Here is a 24,248-nt window from a genome sequence, read left to right as displayed (position 1 = left end):
ATGCAGCCCTGCCTATCGCTGTCACCTCACCTCGGTGCTCTAAAATCTATTCAAAGTCTACATAATAAGATTTACTCTGAAAATATAACAGCAAAAGTACTTTTGTGCTCTAATTGACTCAAACTCTGGGTTTTTAATTCTGAGTTGAGCCCGACCCAAATATTAGAGACATAATCACCTCCTTTTTTCCATTTGTGCCGTTGTCCCTGGTGACTGAGCCGAACGTGGAATCAATTCAACTAATTGGAGACTTTAAATTGTTCTCACTCGGCGAGTTGAATTGTTGCCAAAAACCGCAGCCTTGTTCAGCCAGTGGAAAACAAACGATTGTGTTACTTCTATTAGCTTGGTCGTCAATTAATTCTGATTTTCTCTTTGATACTCCCCCGGATAGTTTTCTGTTTTATTACTAAAGGAAGGAAACATTCAGTTACACTGTAACCTTATGAGTTAGGAGACTGTTGCCCCAGCCTTTGGACGATGATGAGATACGCTCTAATCTGAAGTAAACCTACTGATAATGATAGAGATTGGTGAGTGAGAAGATTATTTTTGCCTCACTGTTAGTTAGCCAGCTGGGCCAAAATCGCACTCCTTCTCAAAATCAAATCGCAAAAACTAAAATAATATAACAAAATGAAGTCTAATATATATTTTAAAACATCTCATTAGCCTAAATATATGTCCAACTCAATGGCCAAACTGCACGGCTCCAGTAAGATGCTATCTGTTCACTGTGCTTGTTTACATCCGGGTTGTAGAGCAGGCCCACTAACCGCAGTCTTTGGCAACAGATCCAGCTAGTGGCTGTTGGCTGAGTTGCAGTTTGAACGTAGTGTTTGAGTAGCGAGAGGGATGACGTTTAACGGTTCAGTCAACTAAACGCACACGTCCCTTCTTTTGGCATAAGAGGAACGAATCGCAGTTTGGTTATTTTCCACATGTGATGATGTAGAAACTTTGTGCTACAAAAGCAGCTTCAATTAGCAGCAATCAGGCCATGTTTAAGCCAACCGGTGGCACCAAGATTGCGATCAGTGCACTTTGGGAGATTGCAATTACTTAACATGAGTCTTGCCACCAAGTCCCCAATTTAGAGCTACATTCGATCAGAAGTATCGGGTCTGAAAGTCAAGGTCATTAAATGCTCCTTTAACCAAGAAGTAATGGGAGTGTTTTCTTTTCACAAGCTAAACCCTTTTTAGCCAGCCAGACTCTCCTCCGAGGACAACAGCTTACTCAGCGCTTCACACTGTATGCTTTGATTTTTACTCTCCAACCAAATAAATCCAGCAACAAACAACCTACTGACCATACAGCATTTATTTTCCTCTGCAGTGTCGAGGGAACCATCCTCACTTTTTTTCTTTTTTTAAATCCATCAGCCTCATGAAAACCTGACCGACAAAGCTGACATGAAGATCGTCATCGACAGACTGAAGTGAACGCCTCGGGCCCGCCTCGCGTCTCCAGCGCCGAGGCTGAACATTAGCATTCACATACCGTACGCGGTCTATGTCCACATCAAAACATGTGTGTGTGTGTGTGTGTGTGTGTGTGCATCACATCTACCCTGTCCCTGGTCTAACACACAACAGGCAACCCCATTTACAAAAGGTATGTTGCCATGGTTACCACATATAGACCTGCATGTGAACCCTTCTCATGAAGTGGAAAAACTGCATGGGGTTTTAACATTTTGTCAGCTACAATCCTTTAAGCTAACTTATTCAGGCACAATACCACCAAACGCTCGTATTTAAACCGATAATGACAGTGTGGTGAAAAAATCATTGAGGCATTGATTTTGGTTTACTGCACACGCCTACTTTTTATCAATGTGCAATGGGACACATTTTCAGTATCAACAAATGAGTCTAGAAGGACACTCTGGTGAGCAGAAAAGAGTACGAAGCAGCTTCTTTACGAGCAGAAATTTCATCGCCCCTGCTCTCACTTGCAGCAAGTTTTCCCGAATATTTCCTTCCGCATTCACACCATCAGCTCGCTCTCAAAGTTTTATTAGGTGACTGGCTGGAAAAAAAATTAATTGGAAATGAAAATGTCCTACAATTTTCCGCATTATGTTAAAACAGCTTTGGTTTCATGAGGGCCACAACAGGTTCATCTTTTTGTGCACAAGACATAAATCAACCTGAACACTCTTTCATCTGTCTTTTCTTGAATTCTCCTTGGAGGGAGCGATCTTGCCCCCTACTGAAACTCTTTAACCCCTTCAGCTACGGACTAGGTAAATGGACTTGAGCTTGTTTATTTCTTTTCAAGTCTTCTGACTACTAAACGCGATTTTACAACGCATGTCACACCTACACATTCACACATTGATGGTAGAGGTTACTATGTAAAGTGACCATCAGAAGTAACTAACCCAATTCATACACCGCTGACAAAGCAGCGGGAGCAATTTGGGGTTAAGTGTCTTGCCCAAGGACACATCGGACATGTTGCTGCAGTAGGCTGTGAAACTGAATTGCTATTCTCTGATTTATTAAGTCGTCTGAATCTGAACATGTTCATAAGTTCTGCTGTCACACTGCAAATGTTAACGTAAAGCCGGTATCATAAGCTGTCAACTCATTGATTGAAAACTTTTGTATCTGAAGTTCAAAAAGTAGTTTTCAAACTGTATTCAAGTCTTTATAAACAGTGACGGATCAGTTTTAATTTGGGGTAGGGTTAGGGTTAGGGTTAAGGTTTGTTAAGATATTTTAACAAACATTTTTCATCATTTTGAAGGTAAAGAAAATGATCTCTTAAATTCTTAACAAGTGACCGTTGAAGGGTTAAACCCCGGTATAAAGGAACCCAGCAGTCATGGCTACACTTTGAAAAAAATAATATATTACTGGAAGGAGATTGTGCAATATAAAAGAGAAGGAGGCGAGTTCCTGAGCAGTGATATAATAAGAATCGGGCTTATTAATTCAGCGTGCGATCTTGACAGTGTGGATATCCGAGCAGAAAGTAGGCCATGAATCCCAACCAAAAGATCATGTAATTTCCTGAAATGAACATCGTCGGAGCAGAGGCCAATAAAGCAGAGACACACCTCCCCGCGTCGCTCTCCATAATGGGGTCAAGTGTTAAATATGCCGCCTCTCACACTGGATTTCATTTCCTCTCTCTCTCTCTCTTTCTCTCTGATCTGCACTTCACCGCGTCGTCTCTCTGCCTTCTTCAGACTTTTTTTTTTTTCTTCTGTGACATTTTAATTGCTGCCGAGCAGAAAATACTGCCAGAGCAACATCAGTTAGCATCATCATAAATCATTTTGATCATGACGCAAGAACATCAAAGTCTTCTGTAAACAAAATATGAATCAATGGTGACGTTAGAGCAGAAAATATTTGATCTTCAAACAGTCAAAAAAGTGAGTAAAAGAGCCCGGATAGAAGGAGACGTCTCAGATAGAAGAAAAAAAAAAAAACCAGCAAATAGTTTTTAATTTCTTGGTGCCGGTTGTGTTTTGTTTTTTTCAGCTGGGTGTGCGCCGATCATTTGCCGAAGGGTTCCTCATCATCGTGACACATTCCCCTGAAACTTAATGAACTCATCAGAAACGTGACTTTTCATCTGAGATCCCCGCTGACTGCTCGGGTAATTGCATTTTCCCTCCATGGAAACAAATCATCTCCAACAGAAGAATGAATGTAAATCTACTGGAGCGACATGTGTTTTTTAATAAATTCAGTGTTAATGTTTTAATGCCATTTCCGCTGAGATGTGTTTAAAAAAAAAACTATCATCCAGCAGCAGAGAGGAGGAACTGAGCGAATCAATGAAACATGCTGATGAAAGTGTTGATGTTTTTCTCATGGTAAATCTTAACAGGTCAAGGTATTTGTTATAGCGTCGTCAAAGAAATTGTGTCTAGATCCAGTGTTTCTAGATCTGGTTACTGCAGGACAGGTTCATATAGTTTCATGTAAAATCGATGTCACTTTGTTTAGCATAGGAGAGTCAACTTAATAGACGCTTTTCTCTATAGAATGACAACTGGATTAAAGTTACCTAGTATGCATACGGACAGTTTTGGGAGACATTAACCGTGTCTCATTTTAGGGTTAACGTCTCATAAAGGACCCAGTATTCATTCAGCCTCTGATCTCCAGATGACCCCCCTGTTATGCCACCACTCATCCCCTGTCGCCTAGCAACCTCCACAGCTGCACCAGAACTAGCTTACATAACTATCATCAGGTGAGTTCATGTAGTAATTGTATTGATAATTGAAGTTCCAAGGCCCCTTTTTTGGTTTGTCAACATCAGTACTGGTTGGTCGGCTATTTGAGTTGAGTTGAAACCAAGCAGCAACCTCCGGTGTCGGGAAGTGTTAAGTGCAAAATCCTGCAGTTTGCCGAGTGACCGCTTGAGGCTGGCGGCAGAAGCGACGGAAGTCAGATACACACCCCATTCAAAAAGAGCAGAAATGAACATGTTTACAGCCTGGTTATGATAAGCTCATTTCTCGACCGGCACTCACAGGGGGAGAATTTTTTAATTTAAAGTCATCAGTTTTGATTTTATGAAGGATAAGCGTTAATCACACTAAGACAGGTAGCTGGCCTGATTGACAGGCGGTCGCGATGTAACAGTTTGTCAAGAGGCTTAAAGCCCGCCTCAGCTCCAGCTCTCAGCCTGTCGATAGGTTGACTGAAAGTTAGGGTAAGACTGCATTTCCAGCATGGAGGCCACCATTGATAGGACTCCAAAGCCCCCTGTAGTAACATATGGGTGATATCACTCAGGCTTCGTCCAGGCTTCATATTCACAGTCTATGGTTGAAACCAGTAATGTGGCGCGCACAGGAAACAGTGGGAAATTGGGAGAGAGCTGCTGCGTATTTCATTTAGTAAGATTCCTGTGATAAAAATGACGTAGCACTTCCGGGCCACATTTTGACTCTTCCAAGGTTTTTGTAATTCTCCCTCATCACTCAAAGTTCCTTCATGGTCCGCAGCTGAAGTTGAACAGAAAACTAAAGTTTCACATCACTTCCTGCTGTTTATAAACCCTCATTAACCAGAGCGCTGCCCCTCATCAGCCGACGGAGAATTCGGCAGCAGAGGTTAATAAAGGAGGCTCAGTGTTCATCTGCACACAAAGATTCTCCCTCCATCGCACAAACAACAACTGTGTTTTCCGAGCCAACGAGGATGCTGCCGGTGTCAGAGAGGAGAAACCATCTGTGCACGGCAGTCAGCCTGCAGAGACGCTGCACTGTGCAGGAGACTGTCAGCTCAGGATTACATTCACATTCTTTGCCCAGGAAACAATGGACACAACAATCTGATTAACATTGTGCTGCTGACAGTGTGTGGAAACAGCGGAGCGACAGCAGGATGAGCCTGGTATTATGCAGAAAAGTTTAATACTTGACTTTAAATATTCTTAACGTATAGTGTCCCTCTGAAGGACATTTCCAGGGGCTGAACATCACGTCGTTCAAACTTCATTCGCTTGGATTGTAAATTAGATTTTTCTTGGAGTTTTGCATGAAAATCGATTTAGCTATAGTGATATTTGCCTTGACTATACTGTATCGATTCTCCTGCCCTCAATATCAATACATGAAATGGATAAAAAAGAGTCAATTTAATTCCCTTAAATCGAAAGCAAAACATCTTTTGCAGCTTAAAATCTGACAACTGACAGAACGAAACTGAAGCAAATTTTTAGTCAGCACTTTCTGAATCACTCATGTTTTGTCTTCTCAGTAAACGTGTTTAAAGATGCAGCCGATGTTTTGAAGTAAGGGCTACTGTGACGTCCTGGTTCTTAAAGTTTCATGGAGGGAAGAAAGCCTCAGCAGTGAGTAAACTGTTCACCTGATGATTTCAAGAAAGGCTGTAGGTTTCTAACGGTGCAGACTGACAGAAACAGTGTGACGAAATATGCCATCAATATTTCCGCAGCTTGTTTCTGGCCTCTTGTTATGTAGACGCACTCAGGTTAGGAAATGTTGGGGTTTTTGTTTTTTTTACTGCATTTTCAGAAATGCCAGAGAAAACACTGAGACAAGCGCATCAACATTCAGCGAGGGAGATCAGACGAGCTTGATTGACAGACGGATTGTGAAGATCTTTGATTAGCGAGTGAGAAACAAAGCAACATGCTGCTTCCTCTCAAACAAGGAAACAAGGAGGGGGAGGAATAAAAGGGTCTTTGTTCGACTGAGACAGATTGCTGGCATTATTTGAAGATGTACCTTTTTTTTTTTTTTTTTAAAGTAAGCAACTAAACTCCATGAATCCCACTCATGCATCTGTTCTTTAACAAAGCGAGGTTTTTACAATCACGTCGTCCCTTAGAGTAAACAGAGTATCCTGTCATACGAGTGAAATACCAAACGTGCCAGAAATTCATCAGACCGGCAGCTGATCGGGGACTGTGCTCGGCAGACGTGGCCCCCTGTATACTGCACGACTAATGACGCCAACGCACGATCGGGGCTGAAATTCAGAATCAGTGGCACGTCCTGTAAAGTCAGAATTTGCCCAAAACCGTACAGTGCTACCCTGACAATTTCCGCATAGTACGTGCGCGTTTTCTTGTCCGACTTCCTTTCCCTGTCAATCCAATTACGTTTAGCAGGCTACATCGATAATAGACTGCGGCGTTTGCTGTGGAAACAAAGACTAGAGTGTCATTGAACACTAACCACTAGGTGTCAGAGTTACATATCGCTCCTTTAAAGTAAAAATCCACCTTTTGTTTGTATCTTTGCGCTTCAACCATGAATTTTCTGACTATATTCCGATTTAAAAAACGAGCCAAGCACTCTGATGTATACAGTTTTCAAGGCTCTGCTGCAGCCCGAGAACATCCAGTAATCAAAGAAAAAAACAGCACAATCGTCCTTTAATAGATGAACCTTGACGGCCGAGAGAAGAAAGACCTTGAAACGAGTCGAAGGAAACAGCATAAGGGTGAAAAACAACACGTCCGAGGCCTGATCATGTCTCCTTCCACAAAGGTCACTTTTTGTCCTTTTTTTTTTTCTTTTGTCAAACCGAGGTCGATGGCGTGTTTTCGTGTAGAGAAAGCAAAAGCCACGTTTCATACACCGTGCAGTCGACCATGGACGCCACATGTGGTTGGACGCGTGTTCATGCCTGGAATGACTCAGACCTGTTTCTATTTCCAAACAGTGTCTGGTTTCTCGCTCGCTGCCTTCCAGTCTCCTCTCACCCTTTTCTTTCCTCTTCTCCTCCGCCGCAGAAATTACAAATGATAAAAGTGCATTTTGCATCCAATCTCCCTAACACACAATGCAGACGCGTCGGGTAATGAGGTCATTATTATGCATATCACAGATATCAAGAGGAATGAGCTTAAAAGCTTAGACATTTAATTGATTAAGGGGGGGGCAGGCAGCCATGGAGCTCTTTAACAATGAACGCTGTTTTCTTAAAGGTTGTGATATTTGAACCGCATATTCAAAGAGTTCTTATTAAATATCACCAGACTTTGACTTCTATAAATAAACCAAAGTCATGCTGAGTTTTATCCTGGAAAAGAAAAGCAGCTGCGAGTTCCTTCTCGGCTGGAGAGAGGACAGGATCAATTCAAACAGAAATGTATTGACAACGTTTTTTTTTTTTTTTTTAAAGCAGCAGCAGCTTTATTCTGCTTTTAAACAGCTTCATATGACGATGGACGATTTCTGGATTTTGAAACAGTTTGTCGTGTTTTGCATGTTTGGTTTTGGGGATTTACGACCAAAGACTCAAGACTTGAAATGAATCAAGTCGTGAGATTTGATTGAGGGTCTGTCTTCATGTCTTCTAGTTGGTAACGTGTTCATCCTGTGGGACTGATTACCTGATCCCTGATTGGCCTCACCTGAGGTGCTGTAGCTGTCTACAATGTTCTCTGCTCCACAGCTTTATCCGAGCGAAGGAAAGAGAAGAGGTGACTCATTTTCCCTCTAAAGCAAAAGAACTGTGAGCAAGAAACCGAAGGTGTGCAGAAGTCGGCTGCTTTCAAATTGGCCCTTAAAAGCACAAACACACATTAGCTCTAAAGTTGAGCCGGGTCAAATCACAAAAGGATCAATAAAGCACGAGCTTTCAGTACCTCACAGCTTAAAGATTTAAACGTCAAAATGTGCTTTTAATGGGCCATTGGATTTGTGAAGCGATGTTTTTACCACAGCTTTTAAAAGTGAAGGAGCACCCGGTGGCCAAGTGGCTAGTTTGCGTGTACTAAAGGCTGCAGTTTGTAGTTTGAGTCCTTTCCTGCTTGTCATTCACCTCTCTCCCACTCTCTCTCTCTCGCCCCAATTTCCAACTCTATTCACTGTCCTGTTTCTCCAATAAAGCCACAAAAAGCCCAAAAATAAATGTAAAGAAAACATAAAATGCTTAAGACTTCCAAATTTCCTGGTTCAGAAAACAAGATATTTGCCATTTATGGAAGACTTTGCTTAGGCCCTGCTTACACAATAATGATTTCAGCCAAAGACGGGAACCTTCTGTTACGTTTTGGGTGTTCGTTTACGATGTCTGAAATGCAAAGTTTTAAAAATGGGTTGTAGAGATGAGACTTTTGAAAATGACACCTCCGTCATTGGGAACACTGGCAGTATGCAGCTCCTCTGAAAACAGAGACATTTCCCACAGGTGCATTATGCTTCCAGACATCAGCCATGCACGAGAAGGTGCACTACTCGCTTTTGTAGTCTAGGGCAGTGTTTTTCAAAGTGGGAGTCCAGAACCCTCCTGGGGGGGTCGCGGAAACTTGGGAGGAAAGAGGGACTAAAATGGAACAAAAAATATATATATGTGTGACATAAATTGTAATCCATCTTTTTAGATGATTGTTGTACTATTGAAAACTAGCGACCTGCCTCCTCGTTATAAGGAAACATTACTTAAAGTCTTTATATGTGATTTTTCACACTTAAATATAGAAATCAAGTATATCCTCTGAAAATAACTCTGTGAGTCATGACTGTCTACAATGGGTGTAACACCCGAGTCCCACTGTCTGTGATGTTTTCAGAGTTTTCAGAGTCCTATCTTCACTTTGTTTACATCGCCGGGACGGCCGGCTGACTCCTCCCCTCGCGTATAAAAGTTGTTTAATTGAGGGACTAGAGAAAAGAAGAATAACATACTGTACTCACTGCTTAACTGTGTTTCTAGATCACGCTCATTTCAGGTAAATTTACATGCAGTGTGAAGATACGAGCATAATAAAGATCGCTAGCGTTAGCATGCTAACACAACAATGCACCGCGAGTTGTTTTGGTTTCATGCTGGTTGCTAAAGGGCGACATCTGCTGGATCAAAAAATCACATATAAAGCCTTTAAAGAATAATCCACCGGAAAACCTGAACATGACTGAGCTCCAAAACCAGACGTCCACATGCTGGCTTCAAAAACTTGTCATTGTGAGCCAGAACACATAAAGTTTGACTTTAGTTCTTGGTCTGAGGTTAATGCTATATGGGGGTCCTTGGCATGGCTAAGTTTGGGAACCCCTGGTCTAGGGGTCATTTGGAGTAACAACCCCACCTCATTGTCCGTCCGCACAAAAAGAGAAGCGGCCTTTTATCGCAAAATGTTTCAGATACAGAAGATAATTCTGTATCTGGGATCAAGAGTAACCTTCCTCCCTTTAAATCCTGGTTTATGAGTTATTAAAGTAACACCTGCTGCTTTAAAGACTCCCTCCTCGTAGACTTAGAAGTGGATTCAGATCTTTTTCTTTTTGGGGACACTGACTGATTCAACTGACCTGAAACACTCTCAGGCTCATTGTCACGTCCGCAGGGTTTCCTTCCACCTGAGCAGCAGCAGCAGAAGTGTGAGTCTTGGAAGTCTTGGAAGGCAGCGCCGCGCTCTGCGGTGCAGCGTGACCTGGATGAGAGCTGGAGGATAGGTACGCAGCAGCTAATGTGGGGCAGCACAGATTGCCTCGTATATCCACGGGGCTGGGGAAACTTCAGGGACACAAACTGCTGAAAAAGGAGAACGCTCCAAAAAAAAAGATGGCCGACTCTCTTCTTCTTCTTCTTCTACTCTCAGAGCTTCGGTCTGTTCAGCTCTGCGTCTGGTCGGAGGCCAAGAGGAAAATTAGAGGTACCTAATTGATTAATTTGCTCCCCGCTGATTACATTTCATCACGCTCATGGATGACAGTTTGAATCAGTGATGCAGACGTTGCTTACCCTGCATGTCTGTCATGATTTTAATGATCAACATTACCCTTTTGCCATGATTGGTATTTGGAGCAAATTAAATCAGGCTTAAATAGTAAACTCCTGACTCGAGAAAAGTTAATCTTCGAGAAGCGTAATTGCCTTCAGAAAAACATCTTACATTTGTATTCTTTACTTTTAACACTCTGGAGTCTTGGACTAAATTAAACAAGATAAATTCCTCCACTTTTTATACGTCTGTGAGAGAACGTGCACACAGCTGGCGAACCCGAGGCGACTTCTAAGAACTTGAACGTGTCATAAAAAAGCCATAATTTGGTGGAATTAGGAGTAATATTACATTTGCACTCCAGCAGTGAATTTATCTCCACTATGTTTTCCTCCCCTGTGTTTGAAACTGTCTGGATTCATCAGGTGCTTTAACGCTCCTCTCTCGCTGGTAGTGTTTTTTTTGTTTTTTTTTCTCGTGGTCTTCATTAAAAGAGTGCAAATAATTCATATTGACCCTGCAGGCAAAGTGCATTAATCTGGAGTTAAACCTGCCCCTAAGGAGGATTTAATAAAAAGGATTAATTTATAGAGAAGAGATGCTGATCTTCATTGCACAATCTGATCATGTTCTTCAAGATAAGGATGAATTCAAGGTTTTCAGATTGGTTCACTTGCATACAACATTAAAGGAGGAATGTGCAACTTTTTTTTATATATATATATTTTATATTTTACATTTTAAAATTCTATAGCTTATTATACTGTATTATTTAAGTTGTTGCTAGCTCTGCTTTATTTCCTTGTTAATTGTTTAGCACCAAAACACCAAGTCAAATTCGTTGTATGTGTAAATGTACTTGGCAATAAAACCCGATTCTGATTCTGATTCCTGATTCTTTTTGATCCAGTAGATGTCGCCCTTGAGCACCAGCAAGAAACCAAAACAAACTGCTGTTTGGCGACACCTCCGCCATACTGAAGCCCCCGCTCTCCTTCAGCGACACACCTCCAACCTCTCTCCACTCGCGTTTGCATGAAGGAGTCAAGCACAAGCGGCCGTCAAAATTGCCCTCGACTGGAGCTGCAATCAACCTGTGACCCGCATTGCTGGGTTGGCGTGCTAATGTTAGCATTCTTTAGTTAGCTCGTAGTTTCACATTGTTTGTGATACAAGGAGTGACCGCGATCTAACAACGCTTACATGACATCCAAATAAGCCTTGACTAAAACATCTTACAGGGCGAGGAGCCGGCAAATACTTGATTTCTGCTGTATTTATGTGTGAAATGTCGAACATTCTTACTTTAAAGGTATATTTGTTTCAAGGGATTTATAGGTTTGTGGTTAATTGACCCCTTCTGGATTTTGTTGACTAGGCTTAACCCTTGGGCTAGAGAAATGTGTGGACACAAGAATCATTATCTACTGATCCATCATCAGCTCTACAAGACCGGATCTATGAACAGATCCCATTTCCTTTCCAAATAATGCCTCCAACAAGAGCCAACAGCACGCCTTACACACTCTGAGGCAAAGTCACGCAAGTCGAGTAAAGCTCAGCCGCGTCCAGAGACATCTTGTCGAGGGAAACTGACCACAGATCTCGGTGAGCGCCCATGGGCTTGGCTGTTCCCTTTCGTCGTGAGCTAATGTAAGATCGGATGCACAGTCGCCTCCTCGGGCCGGATGCTGGTCTCTACCCCGCGTATCACAAGTTCAATTAATTTCACAGTTGGCGGCATCCACAGTCATTTCACCGCGGCCTGTTGTCTGAAACTGGAGAGGAATGGGAAGAATATGATGCATGCCCCCTCCTCCTCCTCCTCCTCCTCCTCGTCCTCCCCCCATGAAGGCTCCACTCGCCCGGAGCCACATCTGATCTGATAATGCCGGGGCCATACAGCATATTAAAGCTCACATCGTGACGATAACGGAGAGAAAAGACAAGCCACATGCATCATTTCCGCTCATGAAGACATCTCTTTTCCGTCCCATTCGGCAGAAAAAGGTCTGAAATCTCCCCTCGAAAATCCAGCTCGTTAAAGAGCCGTCTTAATTGACAGTCTGTGCGGATGGATCATACCAGATGGACGCACTTTGGAACTGCAAATAAACAGAACAGAACGTTTTCCAGACATGACCTTAAGTCAAAATCAAATCCACATGACTGAGCAAATGTAAACACATCCCCTCGGCATTAGCGGCGGCAGTTCACTGAATCCAAAAGTGACTCGAGAAGTGAACATTTCAAACATTTTTAATCACATAAACTGGATGGGCAGAACTCCAGAAGTCAAAACAACTCAACACTCTGGCCTCAGTTTGCGGGATTGCAAAAAAGAAAAGATAAAATAAAAGCATGGTTTTTGAACGGAATAGGCAATCATCAGCCAAAGGAAAAGACAAAAACTATGAAAGATTGAGTTCTTCTTTCAGTTGAATGAGTAAAACTGTATCTGCTGGTTCTGAGGATAAAGTCAATGGACGTCCCTCAAATCTCTTTCTAAAGCCCCGTTTCCACCAAGTGGACCAGTTCGGTTCGGTACACATATATTCGCATTTCCACAGTCAAAAGTTGGGAATGGTACCAAAATAAAGGCTCCTTTTTTAATATTCAGGTCTAATTACAGATTTTTTTCCTCAACTGTTTTTAGGTTCTTGTTTAAATTGCACATATATTTTTATCCCTGCACGGGTTATGTACATTTCTTGTATAAATCTGTTTTTAATTGCACAGTTTAAGTTTGATTCATCTAGAGGTATTCTTTAAATCTTTTTTTCGGGTTAATATATATGTATTGGGGGGGGGGGGGCGTCGGTTTTGCGGTTTAATTTGTAACAAATGTTTCATGTCATGTCTTTGTAACCTGCTACTGGATGCTTTGAATTTCCCTCGGGATCAATAAACTATCCATCTATCTATCTATCTCTATATCCATCTATCTATCTATCTCTATATCCATCTATCTATCTCTATATCCATCTATCTATCTATCTATCTATCTATCTATCTAAGTTTTTGGTACCCTTCTGTTGGGGTGCCAAGGGTACGGGTCCCTTTTGTTTACTGTGTCCTGTTCTTCTTCTTGGTTGAACTTAATTAATCTCTCTTTAAACAGAAACACCGGTTCAGCCGCTTCATGAGAACACAGTTTTTTTTTCACTGAAAAGCTTCCTCCGTTGTTAGCTTCAGTGAAACAAGAGAGACTTCATGGACTGTCATTGATCTCCACCAGGAGAACATGAAATCTCACAGAAAATGGAATTACAGGAGTGAGGACCTTATGATGGAAGCTCATCACGAACACCTCTGAAAGAGAGACTCTAAAACTCTTATTTCCCTCGATAGTCATTTGAGTTTACGATATTATGGGAAAACGCACACGTGCCAAACTTGACGCTTCAAGATGCCAATCAACAAACCACTGGGGGATTTCAAAGCGCCTACATTGGATTCTTATCCCCATGTCTTAGTATCAAAAGCAGGATGCACAGTTGACTGGATCCAAGTCAAAATCACCTTACACCTGCAGTTTAGGCAAATGGGTCGAAACCAACTGTAGAAATTCCTGTAAGAAGCAAAGCGGTCTCGCTTCAGGACCTTTAATACTGTGAGGAGAAATGAGCTTCTGTGTGCTGCTCGCCCGGCTCGCACTTATATTAACACCTAAGGCTGATGGGGCTCTGCAAAGCGCGTTATCCTCCGTGATGAATGAGGGCAAAACTGTGTAAATATTATAATGAACCATCATGCATTCCTGCCGGCTCCCAGCTGGTGTCTTCTCTTAATGAGCACCGAAGAAAAGTGGCCACACAGCTTGTTGAAACGTCTTTGATTGATGTCTCACATTAGGGGGCCCCTGAAGAATATCCAAAACCTTAAAAATTCAGCCTGCATCTCCTCAGTTATCTCTCCGTTTCTGTTTCCTCTTCCCTTACCTGGGAGGAAAGGACAACAGGACAACACTCAAGGGACAGGTGCTAATCACAGAGCCACCACTGCTCCTCACCCTCAGCTCTTACACCTCTGTTTTACTGCACAGATCTTGCACTTCCGCACGCCTGCAAATCCCCCCGCCCCCCCCCCCACCCCGTCCTACTCGCGCAGCATGGTGCTGTTTGGGTGCTGAATTTTTTATATTTTTGCAAACCAGGACTCCCTCACATCTGTGTTGTCTTTTTTTCTTCAAATAGCTAGATTTATGAATGAAGCCTGATGCTTGTGTGTTCGGATGCATCACTAGAGCGATCGAGGTTTGCCCTGAAGGTGCGCAGGAAGCAGGTGGGCGTCTGGTGGAAGAGCTTTCAGCCTCTCCCATTCATAGAAAGGCATTCAGAGGCGCCGGCTAATGAAGCATTTAGAGGAGAAGACTCCAGCGGTGTCGTCAACCTGCGGATGAGTTGCAATTGTGATTCCTGTTGCCATTTTTTACATACAATTACCAGCCGTTTGTGCTCGGAGTGAAAGCTCGCCGTCGCTTGCAATTTGTCACTCGAGCAGCAAAAAGCAGCAGCAGCGGCGGCGGCGGCGTGCGGAGAGGAGAGGAGTGGAGTGGGAGAGAGAGTGGGAGGTTTGATGTGGGGAAAAAAATAAAAATCACATCTCTACTGAGCTGGGCGATGATTTGTTTGTAGAGCAGCTCTGTGTCTCTGTGATGAGCTCATTGTGTCTTTACTGAGTCCTTTGTGTAACATGTGTGAGTGTTTTTGTGACTGAGGATGTGTGAGCGCTCACAGATTGGATCATTGTCTCGTAAAAAAACACACAACACTCGACAAAAAAGTTACAGTATATTGCTCTTTCAAAATAAAATCATGTCAGGTCTGAAAGTGTTTGAAGGTGAATGCATTACTAATAATAATAATTTATCTTTTATTAATCCCGCGAGGGGAAATTCAGTTTTTACACTCTGTCTAATGAACATGCTACACACACATGAACAAACAGGATCCTGTGGACATGCATTAATGGAGACGTCTCAGAGTAAGGGGGGCTGCCCCATAGCGAGCGCTTCAGAGCAGTTTTTTGAGGTTCGGTGCCTTGCTCAAGGGCACCTCGGCAGTGCTCAGGAAGTCTCCAGCTACCAGACTAATTTCCAGACTTGGTCCGTTGCTGGGACTTGAACTGGCGACCCTCTGATTCCCAAACCCAGGTCACTACAGACTGAGCTACTGCCGCCTCACACTACGGAGAAGCAGCGTTCAGTTTCTATGCTCCTTATATCTGGAACAAACTCCCAGAAAACTGCAGGTCTGCTGAAACTCTCAGCTCTTTTAAATCCAGGTTGAAGACTCACCTGTTTACAGCTGCCTTTCATTAAACAGCTTTAATAAGATTTTAAACTTTAACTCTGCACTGTAACTTTTATATATTCTTTGAACATATTTTCAGATTTAATAATTTCAGTGATTTTTTAATGTTCTATTTTAATGTTTCTTTTCTTTCCTCTTGTCATGATGCTTTTGATATCTTCTGTGAAGCACTTTGAATTGCCTTGTTGTTGAAATGTGCTATAGCAATAAATAACTTGCCTAAACCACAGGTAACAAATGTAGCTATGGTTCTATGAGTTGTACATGAGGGCTACATGGAATATTTTGGGATTAAACATCTCATCTGTAGCTTGTTGATTTGGGAGAAATTGTGCAGGACCAATCTGAGAAAGTCTGGAGGGGCTGATATTGTCGACAGTCTTGTGTGGAGAGCAGGAAGTCTGGATGTAAATGTGTTTCATAAATGGATTATTGGGGTGTGTGTTGAAGCTAAAATGGCCTGTTACATTTCCTGTCTTTTGGTGGGTAACCTTTCCCTAAGTTTAATTTTTTTTTTAGATTAGAATCAATCAGTGAAAATGTCACTGGGCGTGTGCGAGTGTGCGGTGTGAGTCTCTCTGTTTGTGCGTTTAAGTGAGTTAAAGTATTCTGAAATTGATCCCCATTTGTTTTCCAAATGAGGAACCTCGTCCTTCACAACACATGCATTAAACACTCGGCCCCACCTCGCCACGTCGGGGCCGTTTTTCGTCCTTGCTTGTCAGCTCTTTTCTTTTCTTTTTTTTTAATAATTCTGTTGTTCTGGCAGCTTTCTGGTTTGAATACAATCCCTCGTCATTGTTAAAGGAGAATACTTTCCTTGTGATAGAAACAAAAAGTGCCTCGGGGCCAGCCTGCCTACTGTACCGGAGCTCGTTCTTTGCATACCAATGCACGCCGTCCTCTTCAGTATCGGTGTTTGGTGGGCACCGCCGTGCTGACAGAAGCACTTCTATGTCCAGCTCTGCCCCCGTCCTTGCCCCCCAACCGTAATAGATATTGACAGGTGCGGCGCAGATACCGCTAATCTGCATCCTAACAGGATTCCACGTGTCATATGAAGCTTTCTAAACGTTGCCGCATTCAATTCACAGCTTTGTTATGCTGCTAATAACGTTTCACGGTGGCACAGCCGACGGCCTTCAAAGGGGAGGGATGTGAGAGGGGAGCCCTGATTTGTTCACAGATGTTCTGTCTGAGCAGGTGAACTAATGCTTAATGGTCTGAGTTTAAGTCTCGTGCATTAAAGGAAATGTAAGCTCCCTTGTTTAAGGAGCTTGACCCGACACAAACATACAAAGACGGATTTGAGGGACTCTGGATAAAAAAAATGGGAAAAGGAGAAAAAAATTCCAATTTGAGATAGAGAACGTTTGGAGAGGTTAAGTGATGCTTTCATGTGAGATATCCCAGGCTTGACGCTCCGTCCGGTCGGCTCTTCAGATTGCACTACATGCACTACATAATGCATGAGGAGAGGCTGGATCAGAGGACGTGTTAACAGCGATCTGTGTGTGTATATATGTGTGTGTGTGAGAGATGTATGAATCTTCAGGCCAAGTGGTGGAAAAAAGACTTCTGAGAGTGTCCATTTCATTCCAGTGACCTCATCGGGTTCATTATCCTGTCGTTTTAATGGACAGGAGGAGATAAGGAGTGGAATCAATTCATATTGTGCTTTTGGCCGTCGCAGCTCCGAGCGCCGCGAGAGGAACGTCTCCCCCTGCTGTTCTGAATCACGGTCATTGAGAAAGAGGCGGAAATGACCAATTCTGTGAAGGCTGCTCTGACTTCCAATGACCTGATAAAGACCAGTCAGAGTCTGGATGCTGCAGGGAAAAATGCCTCGGCTGACAACTACCCTACAGCAGTGGATTCAGGCATTAAAGCCCCAATGAGGGGATTTTAACCGCTGGTGAAAACAGGATGAAATGATCACTGATGCTTATTTATGACGTACAAAAGCAAACAACACCGTCTAGACCCTGCAAGTAATATTCCTCCATTGGACACTTGGACGCAGCAAATGGATGCATTTATTCATTAACTGTGCAGGTTTTAAGTGGAACAGTAAATCAGTGCGTTTCATTTCCCACACAAATTCCGGAGAGAACGGGGCTAATGCTTCGACGTTTTGCTTGGAGACCAATGATTTGAATGCTTTCTGATTTTTAAAAAAAAACTGGATTTTCTATGAAAATGTAATTCCACGCTTGCCTAAAAACTTTATGCAAATTAACCAATTACTCTTTGGAATGAATATGCATTAGTTTTTTGTTTTTTTTTCTGGAGAGGCACTAAATGAAAAAAAAAAAAGTGTTTCATCTGACCTTGTCGTCACCTGCTGCTTAAACAACTGCGCAAAAACCTCCCCTGCCCATCAACCCCATGACATGATTTTAGTCTTTTCTGTTTGTTCTCTCCATCGTTTGGAACAGAACTTCTTAACTTTATTTGCATCTGTCCATCAGAAGCTCTGTTGCAGGAAGCTGTCATCTTGCTTTATCTATCTATGTGATACCTGGACTTTGACTCATTGTCCATGAGAACTTTGAGAAGGAGGGGTGGAGAGGGTTGGGGGTCCTCAGGTCTAAGAGTGTAGTTTGGGGTGAACAGATTATTGTTTGCAGGCCTGATTAATTACACAGACAGAGTTTGGTTTTGTGTTCGGTGGCGATGGAGTTGTACCAGGATGAGATATTCTGAATCTCGACAACATGGTTGTGCGTGTGAGACAGTTACAGTAAAGAGTCAGATCAGTGATGAGACATGCATGCATAAAAATCCAAAGGCAGAGTCCACTGTGTGGGCTTTGGTTTGGAGACGATGCAGAAAAGATGTTTGGGGTGTTTTATCGCTCGGTGTGAGTCGCCATTCAACAGAATTTAATAAAAGATGAAAATCTCACATTCTGAAAACAAAGACGAAAACATCAACCCACCAAAATCCAAGACAATGAAAGCAGCAAGAAGCTGCAGAAATAATTTAACACCTTTTAGCCGCTCAGTTCACAAAGAAGGGCAAGAAATAGGAAGGGGAAAAAAAAGGCGTCCAAGCGACTTTAGGCTGAAACTGATCCTCGATGAGCTCTGACTCACTGTTCGATCTCTGAATCATTAAAAGCATCAAGGGTCTGGTTGGTGAACATGAGTGTGCAGCGTGCCGATGATGTCACATTGCATGACTTATTGATCTGTGATTCTCAGCTTTCTGGTCCAGTTCTGAGACACTACCAGCTTTAAACACGGAAAGAGAGGAGGACTCGGTGATGGAGGCAAAATGGGCGAGTGATACCTACTTGGCACACTTCAATTTGCCTCCATTTGCACTCTCACACACTCACACACACTCACACACACACACACACACACACACACACACACACACACACACACACACACACACACACACACACACACACACACACACACACACACACACACACACACACACACACACACACACACACACACACACACACACACACACACACACACACACACACACACACACACACACACACACACACAGTGGGCCTGCAGGGACCACAGCGCAGGGAGGTGGGAGGATTCTGCAGTAAGCTCATCCCAGTACGACAAGGTCACCTTAAGTGGATTGGGATGAGACAAGGGAGGGAGATGAATCCCCCCCCTAGGACCAAAAAAAAAAAAAAAAAACAGGGAGCAACTCATGAAAAAGTAATTAAGCACGATGCACATCAGTGGAGGCCACAGGCGGAGGAGGCGAGGAGGGCGGTGAAGACGCCCCCGAGGAAGATGGAGGAATGTTTGTACACAAGATATCTGGGAGCTTTTTTCGGTAAACGCACAAAACAGGAACGTTTAACCTCGGACCGTTTCAGGGTTACTGGGTATGTGGTTCTCAAATAAAAGGGAAAAAGTAATGCTGAAAGGAAAACCAATCAACAATTTCTAGTAAATGTGTGCAATTTTCAAACTCATCCCTATTCATCCAAGTGAGGTACACAATGTTCAGGCGTTGCAACTTCAGGCATTCCGAGGAGAAATTCAGGCAATTTTCGAGCGATTTCTGTTTTGAAAACCAGCTACAAAGCGACACTATCATCAGAGACACCGATGTATGAAGGCAAGGACAAGTCCAGCCCAACAACAGATGCATGTGCAAGAATCCAAAATTGGATATTTGTCACGTGCCGTTTCATTTGTATTTAAGACGTAAACCAACTTTTTTTCTACGACACTGAAAAAGCAAACGCATCAAGTTTCTAGACGCCGCTCCCTTCAAATGTCAGTTCAGTCTGACTCTGCTGGTCTAGATGCTTCACAGAGAAGCTTTCCCATCAGATTTCCCTCACCGAGCCCTGCACCTGTTCCTGCAGCAGCGGCAGCTCAACCAAGAGCATCTCACGAGCTCGGTGAGCTAAGCTTGGTGATTTCTTGCGATGGCAAGAGCAGCAAGAGCCTCCCAGATACTCGCTCGTACACACAGAGAGAGAGAGAGAGAGAGAGAGCAGCTCAGTCAGTGTGTAGTCAAAGTCGGACAAACTTTACAACCATTAAAAGAACTTTACCACCAACAGCAAACATTTTAGTTTCAAGTTTTTCTTCTTTTTTTTTTTACAGAGCCGCACCTAATCAATGTAGTTTCTTGCATTTTAGCCTTAGGTCTTAGCTTGTATTCTGCTGTAAAGTGTCCTTAGTTCCCTTATTATTATTATAAATATAAATCATCCTTTACAGTGAAATAGCAGTGTTTCCTTTTGAATGCAAGATCCGTCTCGGTGAACAGAGATGCACAAACACAGGGACAGTGAACGCACCACCAAACTGTCATTGATACCTGACAGAAATCCAAGGACATCACTAAACACTCTCTCAGATACACCGGCAGAGGAAGTGTGTGTGTGTGTGTGTGTGTGTGTGTGTGTGTGTGTGTGTAATACTAAACACAGCTCAGAGTGTTTAGTGTTACATCACACACACACACACACACACACACACACACATGAATATTAATGACAACATTACTCTGAGCTTTGTCTAGCAGCTTGTTAGTCCTGACGTACATTCAAATGTGTTCTGTTTGTACTGTTCCTCACTACGCCGCGCCCACGCAAACAACACACACACACACACACACACACACACACACACACACACACACACACACACACACACACACACACACACACAAACAAAGTCAGGTCATGGAGGTTCCCACAAGCAGTGGATTATCAAGAAGTTATTATTAACGTTTTGTTTGTGCAGAAGTGGAAAATATCAAAGGAAATAAAATCAGATGAAGAAGAAACACACAGAGCTTTAAATTCACTCAGATGGATCCAGGTCCGACCAATCACATCCTTTATCTAACATGGGCAGTTTTTTAAGTATCATTCCCTGTTCATTTTTTGTATTTAATTTATTTAAGTTAATTTTTCTTTCCTGTTTTGTGTCCTCGTTCCCCCCCCCCCCCCCCCCCACCCCCCCCACCCTCTTGTGTATGTTTCCACACTCTCTACCTTTGTGCCCCCCGCTCTCATTGTTTTCACCTGTGGATTGATTTTCTCACCTGGCTGTGTCTCACCTATTCCCCCCCCCCCCCCCCCCCCCCCCCCCCCCCCGTGTATTAAGTCTGGTCTCCCCCTGTTTTCAGTGCCAGCATGTCGTCTACCCTTGCTCCTTGTGTTCTCGTTCTCTGGACATTGTTGTTTTCCTCTAAATTTGTTCTTGCTTGCACCCTGTGGACTTTTCCTTTTTTTATGTCAAGTGGTTCCTCTTCCTTTGACTGGCGGGATCTCTTATCACTTTTTTCTTATTCTTACTTACCTGCTGTTTAACGTCTCATTTTATCCATAATTCCATTTTAGTTTTTACCTCTCCCTAACGCTTTTATAAGAGCAACTGTACACTTGAATTTCCCCCCAGAGATTAAGTTTAAAGCACACTTGAAACATTTTAGGGAGCTACTTTCAGTCCACATTGTTCTATGTTTGGTCTGCTGGAGTTGCTTGTTGTAAATCCAAAAGTTAAAAAAAGGTGAAAGTCAGAGCAACATGGAGCAAGTTAGAGAAAAGGCTCACAAATCTTCTTTCTCTGCAGCAACAGCAGACATTTCTTTTGATGTAGTGAGCCAATTCCCTCTACTAAACTTCTTCTGGCACTGATCTGTGCTCTATATCACAAAGACTGTGAAATAAAGCTGTCAGGTTACAATCTTTGGCTCAATAAAATACACCTCCCGCTGCCCACAACAATCTCCTTCAGAGAAATACCCTTTGGCAGAGCCATCGCTGGATATTTATGTCACTAACAGCAGCAACTGCAATGTACCCTGTGTGCAACAAATTATAGAGTGACCTGTGTGCAACAAATTATAGAGTGACCTGTGTGCAACAAACTATAGAGTGACCTGTGTGCAACAAACTATAGAGTGACCTGTGTGCAACAAACTATAGAGTGACCTGTGTGCAACAGACTATAGAGTGACCTGTGTGCAACAAATTATAGAGTGACCTGTGTGCAACAAATTATAGAGTGACCTGTGTGCAACAAATTATAGAGTGACCTGTGTGCAACAAACTATAGAGTGACCTGTGTGCAACAAACTATAGAGTGACCTGTGTGCAACAAACTATAGAGTGACCTGTGTGCAACAAACTATAGAGTGACCTGTGTGCAACAAACTATAGAGTGACCTGTGTGCAACAAACTATAGAGTGACCTGTGTGCAGCAGACTATAGAGTGACCTGTGTGCAACAAACTATGGAGTGACCTGTGTGCAACAAATTATAGAGTGACCTGTGTGCAGAGTTCTTTATGTTAGAAAGTAATGGACTAGATGTAAATGAGAAACAAGAAATTGACACTTGAACAAAGCAATGCAACGTCACTACCGGTCAGCCGGATTAAAACATATTCCCAAGCTTTTTGTGTCAACAGTCATCACCACCTGAAAATGTGTATAAATAGGTCCAGAAAAAGGTCTTTAACATCTGCCACCTGTCCATAGATGTTCTATAAACAAACATGAAAGAGCAGCGTCCATTCCAACTTTCTGTCAAACAACCACCAGTGGAGATATTTTGGCTTCAAATGCACTGAGTGAGAAATATGAATAAACTATTACAACTCTGGCACTCTTTCTGCGGCTGTGGGCCAAGTGCACTGGACTGGTCAGAGTGTGTTTGTGTGTGTGTGTGTGTGTGTGTGTGTGTGTGTGTGTGTGTGTGTGTCTTATCAGGTGCGTGCAGAAAGCAGTTCGCGTGGCTTTTTTTCTTGGGCAGGAATCAGAACATTAAGAGAAACGTACCGTAGGAGAGGGGGATGTCCAGGTCACCCTGCCAGGACATCTGGCCCGACTCGTCTATGGAGTGCTGCGCTGTAAAAACATGACAACAGGCCTCTTGTTTACAGCTCATTCTCCATCTGACAACACTTCTGATCAACTCGCGCTCCAGAGGAAGACAATACTTTGTAAAAAATGGATGACTGTGCTGTGCTGCACTCACACCAGCCGCCTGCCGAGTGTGACTTTGTCATTGGAAGTGAGGATTTAATCATAGATAATAAATGTGTGTGTGTGTATGTGTGTGTGTGTGTGTGTGTGTGTGCAGACTTTTGCAAGATGTCACTTCAAGCCATTATGAATTGTGATGTCCAACTTCCACTGAGCTGAAACTAAAGTCACAGTTTTTTTGTCTTTGGCAGACACACAATGGCAGCATGACGCAGTAGCTCTGAGAGTGAAATGATTATTATTCCGAGCTCGCTTTAAAGTGGAATCAGATTAGGAGGATGGACTGTACCTTTCAAATGGCCACGTCCGAGTGTCACAAACCCAGAGGAGATGAAGTTGTGCATGTCCTGGCCTCCGCTGCGCAGGTTTTCTTTCCCATAGTGCCCTGTTGAGACAAACAAATGTGGTTATTCAATATTTCAGCAAAATATTTGTGTTCAAACTAGTCTCACCAAATGGTTTATGAATCGCTATTGGACTTTTTTCTCTCCCCTAAAATATTGTATTGTATCGTCCCCAAAATCCCATATCTGTCGGGCCCTAGTTAAAGGAGGAAAAAGAATGCAGCACAACATCAAGATGAGGTCACTCAGGAGCCCTTTTCTTGTCCAATATACAAACACCAGAGCAAGGGTGTGACAAGACTCGAGATCTCGCAAGATTAAAACGCCATGAGACTTCTCATCCAGGTGAAAACTGCCTCACGATATCGTTACTGTACATAGACACAGAGCAGCAGCCACCGTGTCAGAGTCTGATGTTGACCTGGAAATTACCAAAGACGATGCCTCTGCCACTTTTTAATCATTTGTGTATTAATCTGTAATTCAGTTTGTACCACATTGTTGTTAACTCCGCTCTTAACCTGTGCTGTAATTCAGAGAGTTGCCTGAACACAAAGGAGCTCGACAGGAAGTCTGCTACTAACATAATACAATTGACCTACCAATCCCAGACAAGTCTTACAAAGAAATAAAGGGATGTGGATTTTTTTTTGCTGGAAGAAAATAACAAAGAATCCAAAATCTGGAGAATCAGTTTACCAGACCACTCTTCTCTTTCTGTATGTTCGTCCTGCTTAAACATTAACCATTGAACAGTTAAATACCTCATTCTCCAAGGAACCACTTCAAAGTCAATAACATCACTCAGACCTTTGGGCTCAGGGATGCCGGAATCAAACAGCATTTCAAATTATCATAATGAGAAGAAACACCTGGGACCATTAGGCCTGCTCCTCATCACACCAAGGT

The 24,248-nt window shown here is 42.9% G+C and overlaps 2 protein-coding genes and 1 long non-coding RNA gene across 6 annotated transcripts in view; 1 reads left to right on the top strand and 2 right to left on the bottom strand.

Annotated features, from left to right (window-relative positions):
• Positions 1–24,248, bottom strand: part of LOC132995757 (uncharacterized) — a 150,711-nt gene that overhangs the window by 87,889 nt on the left and 38,574 nt on the right. The gene's annotated exons all lie outside the window — the stretch shown is intronic.
• LOC132995751 (protein shisa-6) overlaps positions 1–24,248 on the bottom strand; it is a 71,578-nt gene that overhangs the window by 33,472 nt on the left and 13,858 nt on the right. For all 4 annotated transcript variants that reach the window (XM_061065894.1, XM_061065897.1, XM_061065898.1 and 1 more), the window contains exons 4-5: positions 23,285–23,380; positions 22,789–22,857 (exon numbers count right to left, since the gene is read on the bottom strand). In XM_061065894.1, the coding sequence (XP_060921877.1) occupies positions 22,789–22,857; positions 23,285–23,380 (165 nt within the window). The remainder of the gene's footprint in view (positions 1–22,788; positions 22,858–23,284; positions 23,381–24,248) is intronic.
• Positions 5,679–24,248, top strand: part of gh1 (growth hormone 1) — a 188,783-nt gene continuing 170,213 nt past the window's right edge. The window contains exon 1 of the mRNA XM_061065903.1: positions 5,679–5,684. The gene's annotated coding sequence lies outside the window, so the exon portion shown is untranslated. The remainder of the gene's footprint in view (positions 5,685–24,248) is intronic.

Source organism: Labrus mixtus, chromosome 20 (assembly GCF_963584025.1).
Source record: "Labrus mixtus chromosome 20, fLabMix1.1, whole genome shotgun sequence".
In the NCBI taxonomy this organism is placed as follows: Eukaryota; Metazoa; Chordata; class Actinopteri; order Labriformes; family Labridae; genus Labrus; species Labrus mixtus.
Note: the sequence above shows the minus strand (reverse complement) of the source record. Positions and strands in the feature narration are given on the sequence as shown.